The sequence below is a fragment of the Micropterus salmoides genome, unplaced genomic scaffold, assembly GCF_014851395.1.
Source record: "Micropterus salmoides isolate LMB-PRFRI ecotype aquatic unplaced genomic scaffold, ASM1485139v1 Ms_hic_scaffold_10, whole genome shotgun sequence".
NCBI lineage: Eukaryota > Metazoa > Chordata > Actinopteri > Centrarchiformes > Centrarchidae > Micropterus > Micropterus salmoides.
The window spans coordinates 29,934,983-29,952,032 of record NW_024040041.1 but is presented as its reverse complement, the minus strand read 5'-3'; the positions used below and the strand labels follow the sequence as shown (position 1 = coordinate 29,952,032).

Here is a 17,050-nt window from a genome sequence, read left to right as displayed (position 1 = left end):
TTTACAATTGTAGGCTGAACACAAACACACACAATGAACACATTTAAATAAGCCTAATTATATTAGGCTGATTGTAGAAGAAGAGCATTTAGTCGCTATAATTAAAGTTAAAAGAGAATTTTGCATAACAACGTGTTAGATTTAGTTCCGCTACTGAAAATACGCTCATCCCGTGCGCTCTCCGCCTGGACCCCCGCCCATGCGAAACTATTCCCGGATTCTGCTCTGGACTCTTGGCTACGGTTCCCCCTGCTACGTACAGCAGCCACCAACCCGGTTCGGCATGCATCAATTTTCACTCCGCCTCGCTCTTCCGCTGCTCAATATCTGATCCTTTTAACCTGTAATAAATATTTCTCCCTTTCTTAGTCCTATACTTGGGTCTGCTAGCCTTGCCATAACAAAGTGAAAAACAAAGATTTGGTAATAATTACTTAGTTAGCCTAGCTGTGAGAATAAATAAACGGATCTCTCTCTCTCTCACACATGCACACAGACTTGCGCACCCATGCCGCTGTGATCCCTCCCCCATCCGATCCCCCCTTACTCAGCAGAACTTATTGGGTATTATTCTGCTGCTGTTCTGCTTCTGTCTGTTAAATACATAGTTGTAGCTCGTGAAATTACAGCATGCTTATCAACACACGTTTAAACAATCACCATAACGGGACCGCTGAGCGCTGCTGTGGGGGGTGGGGTGCGAAGCTTCGATTATTCGTTCCTAATTACTATCGAAGTGTCGAAGCTCAAAAACTGACATTCGGGCCAGCTCTAGTAAATGCATAGTTCAGTGGTTCCCGCATAATAACCGTCCAACTGTGGCGCCACGCACACGCAGCGTGGAGAAGGAGGGTGCAATCAATAGCAGCTATGTACAGCGTGTCAACCTCGACAACCCAGTTGTATTCTAACGTTAACATAGCCAGATCCGACATTGACAGCGTGTTAACAAAATAGATAGACTAACTTCTCAGACTTAACTTCTATGCATTAGTTTTAGTTTTAGCAGCTCCACAATGACTCATGATTTTACTCATTTTAAATAGTATGTAGCAGTCAGTGTTGATATTGTGGCGTGTTGTGTCGCCACAAATAAATCAATGAATGGGGAAACACTGAAGTGTGGTGCAGATTCTAGAGACTGTTTTTATGTCATCTTAGCTCTGATAGCGAGTTAGTTAAAATCGCCTTAATATCGGCGCATGAAAAACCAATCATCCCTGATCATCCCTTCAATCGTCTAAGCGATCCAATCACCAATCGGAACAACCCTAAACCCCAATTTCTTTTGGGTCAGGCCATTACTGGGCTTATATCGTGCTTTCTGATTCCAGCATCAGAGCTGAAAAATGCTGTTTATTTGAGCAGCCTGTCCCCTAATTCTGCAAATTAAAGGAAATTTTAGGCATTCAACACACCTGCTTAAATATATATATATATATATATATATATATATATATATATATATATATATATAATATGTTAAGGCTTAAAGTTATGCATAATCAAGGGCATGGCTGCTTTGAGTGACAGGTGGGTGCCGTTACAGGTGGCTAACCGCGGCAAGCTGGCTTCATTTGGCCCGCCTCAGCTCCACCTTTTAGCCTATTTTTTGGATTAGAAGGGAATTGGCTAGTCAGGCACTGCCTAGATGGCAATGGCCGGAGCCTTCCACATTGAGCTTCACACATGCTCTTCAGAAAACTATGACATCATGGGGGATACATCCATGTTTTATACCGCAGGGCTCAACGTTAAGGTTTGAAACTTACTGGCCCTCCCTCCAAAAGTTATTTATCAGTGTTACAACAAAACCAAATACTTATAAGTTATGTTATTCTGTTATTGTTTTAACATGTTTAATCGTTTATTAAATACATCCTGGAAATAAAAAAACTAAACTAAAATGTAATCGCAGTTAAAATTATAATAAAATAAAAAGGTAATAGTCCATCCATTCATCGTCAACTGCACATCCTACGTACAGGGTCGCGAGGAAGGTAATAGTTTAAAACAGTTTTTCTGTTAGAACAAAACATACTGAGTCAAAAATGATGTGCATTCGCCTTTGCTGACAGCCATTTAATAATAACAAATGTCAGTTTGGCAAGATCATTTCAGACAGTTTTTATTTATACACGTGAGGTCGTGGTCTACCATGAAATTTCTATTTGCTTTCAGAGAAACCAAAACAAACACACCTCCATAGCGCATAAGATGGGCGGTGTGAGGTGATGCGGCAGCGAACTAGTGAGCCATGGGCGCAATGCAGAGAGCACTAATGACACCTCACCCCTAACCTCCCCGAGACTTTCAGTCTAATGGACTCTGCACCCACACATAAGGACTATAAGGCAATGAGACAAACAGACGAGGCCGGAAGCGGGCAGATCCAAGCCACAACAACCAGAAACAAATGAACACTTTAGGGGAAAATGAGGCTGCCACAGCAGACCGCGAGTAAACACAGTGGTCCCAACATCCCCCGTCTCACCAGCTGCTAAGGTTCAAGGCTGGGCTTTAAGTCGGCTGCCAGTTGCATTAAAATGGGTCTTTGGGATTTGTTGCAAATGTGTGTGTAAGGTAATTTATTCAAAGTGTGGACATTCTTACAATAATGTTTTGAAGCTGCTCTATGGATGGTGGCAGGCAGCAGTATGTGGCAGACGGTTATTTCAGTGTGTGTGTGTGTGTGTGTGTGTGTTACACTGTCAGTGGCCATCTGTGTGGCTGAGGATGTCTGTATCTCTTCTCAAGAAATTTTAACGAGACTCAATGAAAAGCTCTTGAAATATTCACCTCTTAAAGTTGTGAAGCTGCACCAGGTGTTTTTTTTTATGTAAAAGGATTCGCCTAAATCAAATTAGAGGCTGCATTGTAGAAGTTTCACTCTATTCCCCCCAGCTGTGATGCTGCAGATTCGCCGAATTTGGAGAATCTGAAATGCAAACTGTTCAGGCAACCTGTCCAGGGTGTACCCCGCCTTTTGCCCGATGTCAGCTGGGATTAACTCCAGACCCCCGCGACCCTGTATGCAGGATAAGCGGTTGACGATGGATGGATGGATGGATGGAAGTCCATTGTTTTGTTGGCAGTGTGTTTTGGCTCATTGTCCTGTTGCATGATAAACTTCCTCCCGATTAGTTTCAATGCATTTCTTCGTAAATTGGCAGATAAAATATTTCTATTTATTGAATTCATTCTGCTGCGACCATCATCAGTTACATCATCAATAAATATTAATGAGCCTGATCCAGAAGCAGCCATGCACGCCCAAGCCATGACATTACCTCCAGCATGCTTCACAGATGAGCTTGTGTGCTTCGAATCATAAGCAGTTCCTTTCTTTCTCCACACTTTGGCCTTTCCATCACTTTGATAGAGATTAATCTTGGTCTCATCAGTCCATCAGATTGTGTTGCAGAACTTTTGCGGCTCATCTCTGTACTTCTTTGCAAATTTCAATCTGTCCTTCTGATTCTTCCTGCTGATGAGTGGTTTGCATCTTGTGGTGCGGCTTCTGTATTTCTGCTCTCTGAGTCTTCTTCCAACAGTGGATTGTGATACCTTCACCCTGCACTGTGGAGGTCGTTGGTGATGTCACTTACTGATGTTTTGGGGGTTTTCACAGCTCTCACCATATTTCTGTCATCAACTACTGTTGTTTTCCTTGGCCGACCTGTTGGACGTCTGTTGCTCAGTACACCAGTAGTTTCTTTCTTTTTCAGGACAATCCAAATTGTTGTGCTTGCTATGCCCAATGTTTGTCCAATGGCTCTGGTCGATTTCCCTTCTTTTCTCAGCTTGACAGTGGCTTGCTTTTCTCCCACAGACAGCTCTCTGGTCTTCATGTTGGTTTATCCTCTTTAACAGGAAATGCAGTCTTTAAAGGTTTGAACCAAGGATGAAAACTTAGACTAGTCATGCAGAGCTATTTAAACACCTGGGCAACAAGAAGCATCTGTCAGTCACATGTTCCAACAGTTCTGAAATTCTGAACCCTTGTCTCACACTCATCTTTTGATCTTAAACCCAAATGTCTTCAGTGAACAACAAAAACAAAGGAATTTACATGACCGTTCCAATACTTCAGTAGGGGACTGTATGTACCATGCGCCGATAGAAAGGGGCCAGCTGGTACAGATTTGGCAATACAATTTCCACTGCGGGAGTTGTGTCTCTGCTATATATTCGGGGCAGGCTGTGTAGTAAATCAGGGCTGGTTTCTCGCGTGATCTCGCAACAGCGCAATTCTCTCGTGATCTTGCACCTGATCTGTTTACCACATTCTCATGTGATGTGAGAGTGACAGTTGGTAGTGGTTTGTCAACCGATGCAGAAATAGTTAGTGAAATTGAAAATGTAGCATCTCTCTGTAGAGAAACAGCTCAGATAATGTACGTTGACATGCGTTTAGGCTTGTTCCGATTGGCGATTGGATCGCTATCGACAATTGAAGGGATGATCAGCGATTGGTTTTTCATTTGCTGATATTAAGGCGATTTTAACTAACTCACTATCAGAGCTAAGATGACATAAAAACTGTAGAAAAACTAGTTAGAAGTAGAAGTTAGTCTATTTTCTTAACACAAGGCTGTCAATTTCGTAGACCCACCTTCAAATAAGTTATAAGCAAGCATGTTTGAAGCCTAGCTAATAAAGATAGCTATGTTAACTTTAGAATACAGCTGGGCTGTCGAGGTTAGGACGCTGTACATATGTGCTAGTCGATATATCTATTGCACACCCCCGCATGAGTGGCGATGACCTTTTTACACGGGAAGCGATTTACATTCCTAGTAATTCACTCTGTAGGAAACACGCATTCATGGATATTTATGGATATTTTTGGTGGTTTCTCTTAAAGCTAATAAGCCTATTTCTTCCTTGCTGGCATTTCACTGGCATGTGTAACGTAACACCGCCACCTGGCGATCAGATCGCCAATTGGATGATCTCAAGTAGCCACGATTAGACGACATGAAAATAGAGAAGATCGCCCAACCCTATATGCATTGTTGGATTATGAAATAAGGGGGGCCCCTGGCCCTAAGGGCCTCCGCACCATCTTTGGCAGACAAGTAAGGTGAAGTTGTCTTTTATCAGATTAGGTGGGCGCATATTGCATGGTGTGAATACTGAACCTAAGCTGAACTAGACTTAAATATCCCAATGAGATAAACACTCCATAGAAGGTCTCATACTGGATTTAATTTTCTAAAAACCACAAAGTGAATGTTCAAGCTATTTAGTAAGATACTTCTGGGGCTTTCACTTTGCAATGAGAAATCTTAATAGTCACTTCACACACACTGGTAGCGCTGTTGGGTAATCAGATTAAGTAGCCAGCTAAAAGCTTTGGGAACAGCTGTACTTAAATGTAGTGACTATCTGTCAAGTGTGACTAACCAGTGGGTTAGTAAACATGAGAATACTACACCCTCTGAACTACTGTATTTTCAGTATACATCACATCACATTACTTATCACATGACACCAATGAAAGCTACAGTTTTCAAACATTAGCTTGTGAAGCCACCAATGTGTGAAGTTGCTTGTCTTGTAGCTATGTGGTATGTGTACTGTGTCCTGTTGCTCTGAAGCTCCAGGGAGCTCATCTACCGCTGCACTCAGACTCAGCTTTAATTAAATCAATTTATGATCTAACTCTCCTTGAACACAGCTAATGTATGACATTATCTTCCCAGGTCAATACCAGCCTGCACCAGGGCATTGCCCCTGAATTAATCTCTGCCACTGTGCACAAAGGGAGAAGAGTCTGCCTGCAGTATAGAAGCAGTGAGGAAGAGAGCTTGAGATTGTTCTGGAGAACACGCGTGACTCACAGGGGAGGGCTTGTGTTAAATGTTTTGGGCTGCTTTAGCCAGGTCTTGGGCAGTAGTGGCTGGTTGTCTGGCCTCTCTGAGGGCGAATGAGGGAACTACGCAGATGGTGTGCCGGGCAGGCCGAATGCATTGGATTGAAGGGGGTTGAGGGATTCAAATGGAGAACCTGCAGGACCAATTACTCCCCATTTAAAAGTGGGTCTCAGTTGTGGCCATGTTGAGGTACTGTGGGGGGAACTATGGGGTGTGGATGAGATTCAGATAAAGAAAGGTGACCCTGCATTTAAGATTAGTGAACACTCAGGCCAACAGATTAATTTCCTCCCTGATATCACGGATATATCCGTATCCATATCGACTGATTCGTAACAAGAAATTTCAGTTCAGAAATACCAAATGCTGACGTAATTTGGTAACAGTATTGTTACATAGTTTGTCCACCAAAGACAGCTGATTTAATTTTTCAGCTGTAAAATGCCCGTCTTTAGCAATTTCTTTAATAACTAAATTAAATAAATATTTATCAAAAATGTTTGTTAATATTGTGTAGTTATGTAAAACAAATATCGGCTGATATATTATCAAGTTACATTTTTGAAACTGTTAGATATTACACTTTTAAAACTATAGTTTTTAAAATGTCTACTTAATCCTAGAAGATGCGCAAAAAGCAAGCACTGATTATCAAATCAACAAAATCTTAACATGTCAGCAAAATTATTCTGAAATGCTCCCTATGTAGCCTGCAGACAGCCGAACAAACCCGGGTCGCAGAGAGCCCTTGCTGGTAAGCAGAGTAGAAGCCATAGGTAGAAGCACAAAGTAACAACAAGCCAACACTGTGCTCAGCTGCTGAAATGCGTCTGAGACACTTCCAGTGAAAGTTAACGCTGTGCACAGGACAGGACAAAACCGTGGCTCAGCAGAAGCCATACTCCATGGACATTCAAGGTAAAAATGTTATTTATATTTTGCTTCAAGGAGATGATGCAGATTAAGTACCAGTCTTATTTTGATGCATTAACAGAAATGCAGCACAACATGGATGTGAAAGCAGTTGCCTGTTTATTTAAATTTGAAAGTGCAATAAAATATTGTCTTTAAATCAATGAATAATTAAAATACATAATCGTGATCTCAAAATAGATCAAAATAATCGTGATTATCTTTTTGGCCATAGTTGTGCAGCCGTAGCTAGATGCAGCCCTAGTCTCACTGTCCCGTCAAGATCTATCTTCGGTTTGACTGATTGAAGCACAGAGAGGCATCTACATCTTCACCCTTCATTGCGGCATTCATTGGTCAATGTTTCTCCTTCAGCTGACCAAAGTGCTGATCGCTTCATTGAATTTCTTATTGGCTTTTTTTTGTAGCTCCATGAAAATGGGCCACTGTCCGACAAGGGGAATTGTGCTCTTTTTATAGTGGCAGGATAATTTAGTCGGCATGAGCAATAAAGCACTGAAGGGACGTGATCTTCAGCTTCCATTCCCCTCATCTCCTTAACGCTATTGTCAGTAATGGGTAATGGCCAGTGCTTCTCTCCCCCACTAATGAACACCAATATCAGTCTCTAGGTGTTGAAGATTGACGACATGGCCTAATCGTCACATCTAATTGATACCTCACCATGCAGCACATATATATCCCTGATTGGGTCACAGGGTGATCCCTGGGATATTGCACTCTGGCCAGGCAGCCTAATGAGTATCTCACCTCAGTGAGTGATAAGAAGCCATGCTTGGGCTAATGGCAGGGGAACAGCCTCTTAATCTTATACCTAATGGCACTCTCAAGTTAGATACAAAATCAATTAAGCTGTTAACATGTGAGAGTGCACGTGGGACTGTACAATGCTATAAAGTGGGTTTGCATAAAATGGTTTCTTTGACTTAAAATAGTCACAGACAGACACACACAGTTTGGTAACAGCAAATGATTTGATCATACTGAGAAGTACAAGTGGACAAACTAGAGAAATATCCACAATGCTTTATATCCTATATACTTTATATCTCTTAAACCATGTTTGACAGCATCCTGAACATACTGTGTATTGAGTGAGATATTGAAGCCCAAGAGGTAATGTTTTTGTCTTTGCTACATGACATCAAAATTAAATATTTTAGATGACTTTAGATGACAGAAATATCAGGGTGTATGGTTTGGTTTTCGATAGCTGAACCCGGATCTGGTTCTAGGTTGATACATTTCCTGGATTTGCTTTCCGTCCAGGGACAGTAAAAAAAAAAACTATGTATCTATATAAGATCGAAGGGTAAGTGATGTTTTATTAAATCTTTCTTTTCTTTCTCTTTTTATTAGCAGCACACAAAAAAACCCCGCTCAGGTACCGGCTTCCAATTGTTGCTGGTGATTTTGCCCGTTGAAATGACAAATTAGCTCTAGCTAATTAACATTAATGCCGTAGGTAACTTGCCAAAAGGCCTAAATGAAACTTGACTGTTAGCTGGTTAATGGATCCACAGTATTTGCAGCAAGTAGCTTTTGAAAAATAAGGTGTGCAAAATAATTAAGTTGCCAGCTTAACCTAATCACAGAATAATTCACTTAGCAGATTTGATAAAATGCTATCATCCAACCCCAAGTTTAGGTGAACCTGAAATTTTGAGTGCATACATGCTCTTCTTGATTGTTATTTTGGAATTGGACAAGTGGCAGCATCACTTACTCCTCCGTCTTGTTGGACTGTCGTCGGCAGGGTACAGTGTTGCTGACACATGTACCAGTCACAGGGTCCACTGCCTCCACGATGACAAAGGGTCTCTCCTCCAGGGTGGCCACCGTGAGATGTCTGTAATCCGACACCGGTTCCAGGTAGGAGCCGTACCGCGGCCACACGGGGTATCTCATTTGCAGGATCCCCATCTCAAAGGTCCCCACCTGAAGGAGCCGAGAGAGTAGTGGTGAATCAACATGAGTCAGTGAAAAATCTCAGTACCAAAATCTGGATGGTCATGATATTGTATGTTGCTTAGTGCTTAGCAGTGATTCTTTTGAAAGGACCACACAGATAAACAACAGATGAGGCTAGAAACTGGTTTAAATTGGGGGGCTTTCTGACAGTCGCACCAAGGTCCGAACCAAACTTCATGTTTTGATACATTTTAATACATTTGATTAGTTTTGGTTTGGTTTCACATTGCAATTCTGCGAGCGCACTAAAGAACTTTACATGACATTCCTATGTCGTCTTCATCTATGCGGACTGCATCTGCCAATACAGTACTTGACAGTGATTGGTTAGTGAACAATTCCGCGGGGAGCTTTGACAAGAATAAATGAATGAGGGATGAACAGATGCATATCGTTGCCACTATATTATTATTATGCCATTACTAGCTGCAGCACCAACTGCACGCAAGGCAAGTTTAAATTAACAAATTAACCAAATAAACGTCCTCATTGTGTGAACATTATTTCGTAACCGGCAGGAAAGGAGGAGAAGACATCAAGCAAGACCAAAGATGTGAGTGGCAGTTTGCTTCCATGCCTTTAGTTTCAAAATATGAGCTGTCACAGAAGATTTATCATTGTGTCCTTATTTCAACGCATTGCTTCGTGCATTTGTTTATTTCTGGTTTACACAGGAACTGCTGAGCTTTCTGTTAATGGTCCGAACCATCCAAAAAAATTCTTTCACACTAAAAACAACGAACCGAACCATGGTTCAATTTGATCTGGACAGAGACTAACACTTTTCGTCGGACAAATTTTCATCTGTTTGGTCCGGACTGTGGTCCGGTGGAAGTTTCACAACTATAATTTTTGTTCGGATCAAGCTGAAAAGTCAGAAAGTCCGGACCAAACGAGGTAGGTGTAAAAGCCCCTTTAGTCACTAGAAACAAATAAAGGTGAGATATATTGGAAAAACAAGCCTCATCATATATGGTGCTGGTGCAGTCCCTGATTCAAAAACCCGTTATTCGACAAGCGGCAATGCACCAATCACAGCAGAGTTTTATGTGATGAATGTTTTCTGTCATCACTGTGATGAGTGATCAGTGTTTTGAAAAGCTGTGTCCATGTTTTAAAAGCTGTTTTCACTTCACTTTAATAACACACACACGCGTGCACTTACACATATGCAAACGCACAGTATAAATATGTATGTAATAAATAGTTTATTAATAAAAAAAGGTTAGCACAGAGCCTTGTGTAGCGAGGAGACTTTTAGTTCGTAGACAGTTTAGAGGTAATTGATTTTTTTGGTCACTGGGGATGAAGAGAGTGCAATTATACATCTAATGCAACGAAAGCAATCCCACCCCCTGCCATATTATCAGTTAGCTCATTTTAATTAGATGTTGCGGGGAAATGAGCGTTGAAGCAAGCTGAATACATAATCAAGATCTGAAATTAAACATTTCAAGCTCACTTATTTGATGAAGCCGTGACCTGTTTAGTACCATGTTGCACAAATTTGCCTCTCTGACTGTTTAATTCACACTGGGAAATGAAGGACTGAAGGTCGCATAGGACCAATTGGACCCCAATTACCCAAAAACACAGACACATTACATTGATTGTAAACTTTATGCTGAGATATACAGATGCTCAGATGGGGCCATTAAATGCTGCTTTGGCTGCCACAATTCAGCAAATTAAATACAAATAGGGGAATGTTTAAAATGTAAAAATCTAACACGGTAATGAGAGGCAGCTGCATTTGGTTTTTAACATTTTGCTCACGAACATGATCTGAGGGTCAACCTGTACCCTTTCTGTTACAATGATCCGAACCATTTGGCCACATAGCAGCATGTTTACAGGATGATCTGACAAAGGTGATTGATCAACAAAACACTCCACAGTTCTGATGGTGTATGACTAATGTATCACTTTACTGCAATGATTTAAATGTTTTATCACACGCTTTGCAGAGGCCAGACACAGTAACTAGTAAAGGCTGAAATGATATTACTGAGATTAAGTATCCACAGAAACTTATTTAGGGATTCTCATTTACAAGGCAGTAATTAACATAAAATAATTAAATCATCAACTATGAATTACATTTAAAAAATGTATTGTTCATTTTACTGTGGCAGTAAAGCAAAACAAAGTATATAAGGAGGTGGTGTAGGTGTGTGTGTATTTGTGTTTCAGACTTTTTTTGTCTGCTAAATGTTCTCTAAAAAGCAGTGGTGTGTTTGAGTCTGTTTTCCCTTTTTAATTAGATCTTATCGTGTTGATGTATTTTTAAGTGTTGTCGTGTTGATGTATTTTTAAGGAAGGAATTTGACTCTGGATTGTACATTGCTCACGATGTGCTTACTCATACAATAATACAATAATAAAATCAGACACAGGCTACGGTATAGAGAACACACACATACACACTATTAAGAAAAACAATATAGACAGATTGAGACAATAGTGCAATAAGCAGAGTGCAAAGAATACTGGAGTAAATTATTATTACCATTTTTATAATGTACATGTCGGAGGTGGATTAGATATACAGGTACACATGAATACATGTACACAGTGCAATGGAGCATAGTGTAAAGGATGCTGGAATAAATAAGTATTGTGTGCTGGTATTATGTACTTGAGGTAGGTGGATTTGGTATACAGTATAAATGATATACAATATGCCAATATGAACAGCACTGAAATAGAGAATGATGAACAAATAAGTGGTAACCAGTAAACAGGTGGCTGATTAGAGACAGTTACTGGGTTGTTGCACTGGAATTGTTCCTGACACTGTGAGTCAGAAATCAGCTGTTCATTAGAGTGAATCAGTCCTTACTGTCCGTTGTAGTCTGTTCCTGCCCTTTTTGGTGGCAGATCCAAACCTGACAGTGATGGACGTGCAGAGGACAGACCGGATGATGGCTGTGTAGAAGTGGATCAGCAGCTCCTTAGGCAAGGTGGGGCTTCCTGAGCTGGCGCAGGATGTACAACCTCTGCTGGGCCTTCTTGATGATGGAGTCGGTGAAGAAATTGATTTCACTCACAATTGAGTGTGTTCCTCCTGGTACATTACTGTTTTCTTTAATTTATGTAATTTGAGAACAAACAAGTTTAATATTTTTATTCCACAATAGGGGTGTGGAAAATAATAGATTTTTAGATGCATCGCGATGCCGACTTGGATGATTATGAATCAATTCACAAATGTCAATAATCGATTATCTAGAGGTTAATTGATAACGTAATGCTGACGGAACGAAAAAGGCAGAACTTGGAAAAGTGAAGGCAGTTAGCACTAGCTAACATCTCCTCTACAGACTGCGGTCTGGAAGCTGAGCAGGACGTTTTTTGGCTGCTAGTTCAAGTTTGTTTGTCATTCATCCACATATCGCGTACACAAATGAAATGCCGCTTCTCAAGGCCCATGGTGCTCAATACAAGATTACAATAATAAACTTACAAGACAAGACACAAACATGTAACTCCACTAGACGAGACAAAAAAAGAACATATATTAAGCCTAACCATTTGGGAAACAACGTTCATTTTGACTGTGTTTGAGCATTAAGTGTCATCAACGCTTGATCCAGGATGTTGATAAGCGGGTGTCTGTAAAGATGTGGGGACAACAGTCGCTGATTTCTATTGCTTGGCCATTTTGTCCAGACTGGACTTTTAGGAGCAGTGTTAAGTCCAAGCTGGGCCAACATGGCTCCTATCCCGGGTCTCTTTCCTTTCCATCACTGCACCTGCTGTGGTGCCTGGTCTGGTTGATCTGGCTGGGTGGAACGTCTAAGGTCTTTAATCCAAAATCCAGGCTTCCTTTTACAATGACTGCATTTCCCTCATAGGTAACACGTGTTTCAGCAATGTGACAGTTATGTAACAGTTATCTAATTTTCTGTAGATCAATTACATGTTCAATTCACTTCTAATAGCGAAGTAGTTGGTGCAAATGTGAGCTGTCTAACACGCAACTGTGCTGCTTTTAATGCCCTAACTTCCTGCAGAGCTAAAAAAAAAGTGTCAGTCTGGACAAAATGTTTTTCCTCCCACATAATCTCTGCTGTTTATGCAGGAAGGGAGACAATCCTGTCTGATCACACCAGTCAGTAAGCTTGTCACAATGAAATGAAAAAACTGCAAATATCACAATTCTCTCTGGACTTCCCAGTTATTCCTCTTCTTGCCAGTCACATTGATCAGCCCTGCCGTTTACCAGAAATCTCCACCCATGGGCATTTAATCAAGTCAATCAGAATTTCAAATTTCAAGAAAATATACTGTGATGAAAATATCACGTCCCTGTGGCTTCTCAGGCTGTGAAGATGTTCATTGTTCATTCATCTCGGAAAACACTAACGCTCCACCCCCCAACATTTTGCTTTACTCAGCATATTAACAAGTGGTGTCATGACAGGAAGCATGTCACTCTAGTAGCATTTGTTGCAAAACTCCATTGGGAAAATACTTCAATTAGATTTTTTTGTTTACAAACTGTCTGGCGAGGCTGTAATTTCAGGGTTTATGCACGTCACAGATATACAGCCAGAGAACGGCAGCTTTCCAGTATCATATATCACCCTGCCAGATAACAGCAATGACGGGTACACTTTCCATCCTCCTGCGGGGCTTCTTCTCTCTGTCGCCACTTTCTATTGTCATGCTCTCCTTCCATCTTCCCAAGTTACCTTGACTTTCAGATCCGGGAGGAAGTCGGAGAACCAGCTGAACAATAACTCTCCAGAAGCAGCAAATTACAGCAAGTGCATTTGATAAGAGCATCGAAACGCTTTAAGTTTAAAATATACAAAAGGTGAGGAGTATCAGTATATACAGTGTCAGGCTGAGGCTGGGTGCACATAGGTGATATATGAACGTGGCTGCGCTGCAACATGTACAATACGAAGGCTTGCGAAAAGGCAATCAAAAGGTGGAATTGATTTTCAGCTCTCAGAAAAGATGCCAGAGGCAACAGAAAGTTAAGCACAGAAGAAGTCGCCTCACATGAAATTGTTCTGCAATGAGCACAATGTTGTGCTCTGAAGCAGTGACAGAAATACTTTTCCTCCTACAACAAGGTTATATAAAGGTCAAGCATGGTGGAAATGAATCCCTGAGTCAGTGGGTGAATTAGAGGACGTATTTACCTTCAACTCTGGGTTGAAGTCTGAACTTATCCCAGCAAACTTTTATGTTAAAATGTTTCTGATTGACCATGACCAAACCTTATGCCAACCTTAACTGAACTGCTTTGTCTGAATAAGTAAACCATGTCAATACTCAGGTAGGCTGTCGCTTTTAAACAATTGTTTAAACAATTGTCAGTTGGCGCCAAGAAAATATCCCTCGCACCATTACACCAGAGCACCAGCTTGAACCGTTGATACAAAGCAGGATGGATCTATGCTTTCAAGTTGTTTAAGCTACCATCTGAATGTCGCAGCTGAAATCGAGACTCATCAGACCAGGCAACGTTTTATCTAGTGCTGGGGAATGTTTAAAATTTTTTATAGCGATTAATCGCATGATTTTGCACACAAAATGGAATAATGATGATTGAATAATTCATAATAATGAATGAATAATTCATAATAATGAATAATAGTGTATTGCGCACTTTTAATTTAAATGTACTGCTATATACACGAAAGTGCAATAACATGTGGTTTGCAAAGACTTTAAACAAATAAGGTGCTTTGTAGCAGCAGTATTCCCTTTACAAATATAAAACCAAAGTGGTCGAGCACAAGGTGTAGCGACAAGCGGGTGCGTTCCCGTTAAACTGTCGTGGTGGTGCTCGCCTCACACACACACCTGCCCGCTGCCGAAGTTGAATTGTCTTGAACTTTTTGGACGCAACGCGCAGCACAAATCATTGGAAGAGAGACTGATCCTCGCTGTTTGTGATTTTGCAGAATCTATTACTGTTTAACTAAATAGGACATCAGTTCACATGGCAGAGCATCCCTCAAAACTAGATGCAGGCCTATCAGGTACAGTTATGTTGCCTATAATTTTAGTTTAAGTTTAATAGGCTACAGCTGTGTAGTGCATAGAAGCCGTTGTCATGGTTACTCTCAATCGAGTGCCTGCCGTTTACTCGCAGAGCCCTGTCTTATTCTCCCATCCTGTCGAAGCCTCCCTCCGCTGCTTGTTTGGGTGGGTGACAGGCTAATCAACATCCCACCCCTCCTGTGACCCATGGGTTTGACTGTATGTGTAGTCAGTGTGTGAAGCAACGGACTTTCAAAATAATATTAATTTCAAAAGACTGCGTTAACGTGCGCTAAAAAAAATTTGCGCGTTAATTAATTAATGCCTTAATGCGATAATAACACGTGCCCAGCCTTAGTTTTTTCCCATCTTTCATTGTCCAAGTTTGGTGAATTGTAGCCTGGGCCCCGGTGTGGTCTTTGCCCACTGCCTTACATATCTACGCCAATCAGACACAAGAAACCTGAAATGAACATCAACAACAACCAATGAACGCCCCTTATCCGTGTGTTAACATGATTTTAGATCCCTGGGTACAGCGGGGACCAATTTAAGGGCAAGGCAAATTTATTTGTATAGCACATTCAACAACAAGGCAATTCAAAGTGCTTTACATTAAACGTAAAAGCAACACAGTGACATTGAAAAAGAAACTCATTAAAATATAGTTTTGAAAAGGGTGAAATAGAAAATAAAAACAAAATAAATGCTGATCTGCTGTTTGGTACCATCAAAAAGCTATTATATGGCAATATTGTACCTAATACATTTACGTGCCAATGTGGCGGGTAGCTTTCCATCATTTAGTCGCCACATGGAAAATCTACCCGCATTTGTCACGTGGTGGGTGTTAATTACCACCCCCGTCAACAAGACATTTTTGTCCACAGAACTGCCACTCACTGGATATTTTCTCTTTTTCGGACCTCTGTGTAAACCCTAGAGATTGTTGTGGAGCTACCATGTTACATATGTTACAAATGGTAGCTCCGCTATAATCTTGAGAAACTGCAGAGCTGCAGTCTCTTTTCATCCAGCTAAACTGAGGCGCTCTCTCTCTATTTGTCATTCACTGATTCACTGCAGTTTTACGTGCATTACCGCTGCCAACAGCTGCATGCATGTCGCGGTTCCTTGTGGGTCTATTTCAAGTAGCCGGCTATTTAAAAACGATATAATATTCTTTATGTGGTTCATCAACGGTGATATATTATCTGAAAGTCCCGCGAGGTGCGGACAACTCGGCACAAAACTAGTGAAGCTGGGACTGCGTCTCTTCTGCAAGTGTTCCTCCATTGCCACTGCGCACACACACACACATGCTACGCCTACACATGCGCACTGACGAGCCAGGGTTAGGGTTACAATTTTTAATTTATTCACACACTTCAAAAACATTTAATGAAAGTTTTTATTCTTTTTAAATTAAATGTTGAAATGTATATTGTAACACTCTGTATATTAATTTATTGGGAGAAAACTGGTAATTCTATGTAAAATCAGACGTTGAGCACCCCCATATAGCCAAAATGGCATGATCCTTGTTTCGCTGCGAAGCTTCGACTGTGAGATTGACAGTCGAATCAGGCTCCGCCAATCGAAGCATCGAATCTTTGACTATTCAGGGTCAGCCCTACATTGTATACTAAACAATTTGGACTGGTGGTCAGACAAAACAAGCAATTTGAAAGTTAGTCTTAGGGCTCTGGGAATTTGTGATTGATTGTGATATTATAGTGGATAATCAAATAATAAATTAAAATAATCTTTAGTGGGTGCAGGTTTGCTCACCACTAGTGCACATGCCCCACTGAGTCCTTGCTGCAGAGGCCCTGGGTTCTAGTCCGATAAATTCATACACAAATATCTTCTGCCTGCTTTCATACCCAAATAGTTTGCATTTTACCATCACAACTCCCTACTAGCTCAGAGCCTTGATAACATATTGGAAATTAATAGGACGGAACGGCCAAAAACATCAATATAACATAATTAGCTTTGAGACGCCTGCGGCTGTTTACTGTGAGCATAATGTTTAACTAAACACCTTCTATTCAACCAGTGCAGGAAGTGAACTCCCTCCAGTCTGGTGTCCACATCACATTCCCCCCCTGTGGTTAAATTAATGTTTGATTCTTCAACCAACGTCAGTGAGCTGCAGCAAAGTTACCCAACAAAAGTGCCTGTGTGGGTTTTCTGTTAATATCTTTTAAAGAGATGGAGGGTTGCCATTAGTGAGAGAGGGGTGTGTAAAACGTAGGACT

The 17,050-nt window shown here is 41.0% G+C and overlaps 1 protein-coding gene across 2 annotated transcripts in view; it reads right to left on the bottom strand.

Annotated features, from left to right (window-relative positions):
• grin2ca (glutamate receptor, ionotropic, N-methyl D-aspartate 2Ca) overlaps nucleotides 1-17,050 on the bottom strand; it is a 77,801-nt gene that overhangs the window by 21,376 nt on the left and 39,375 nt on the right. For both annotated transcript variants that reach the window (XM_038707442.1, XM_038707451.1), the window contains one exon: nucleotides 8,539-8,750. In XM_038707442.1, coding sequence (XP_038563370.1) covers nucleotides 8,539-8,750 — 212 coding nt within the window. The remainder of the gene's footprint in view (nucleotides 1-8,538; nucleotides 8,751-17,050) is intronic.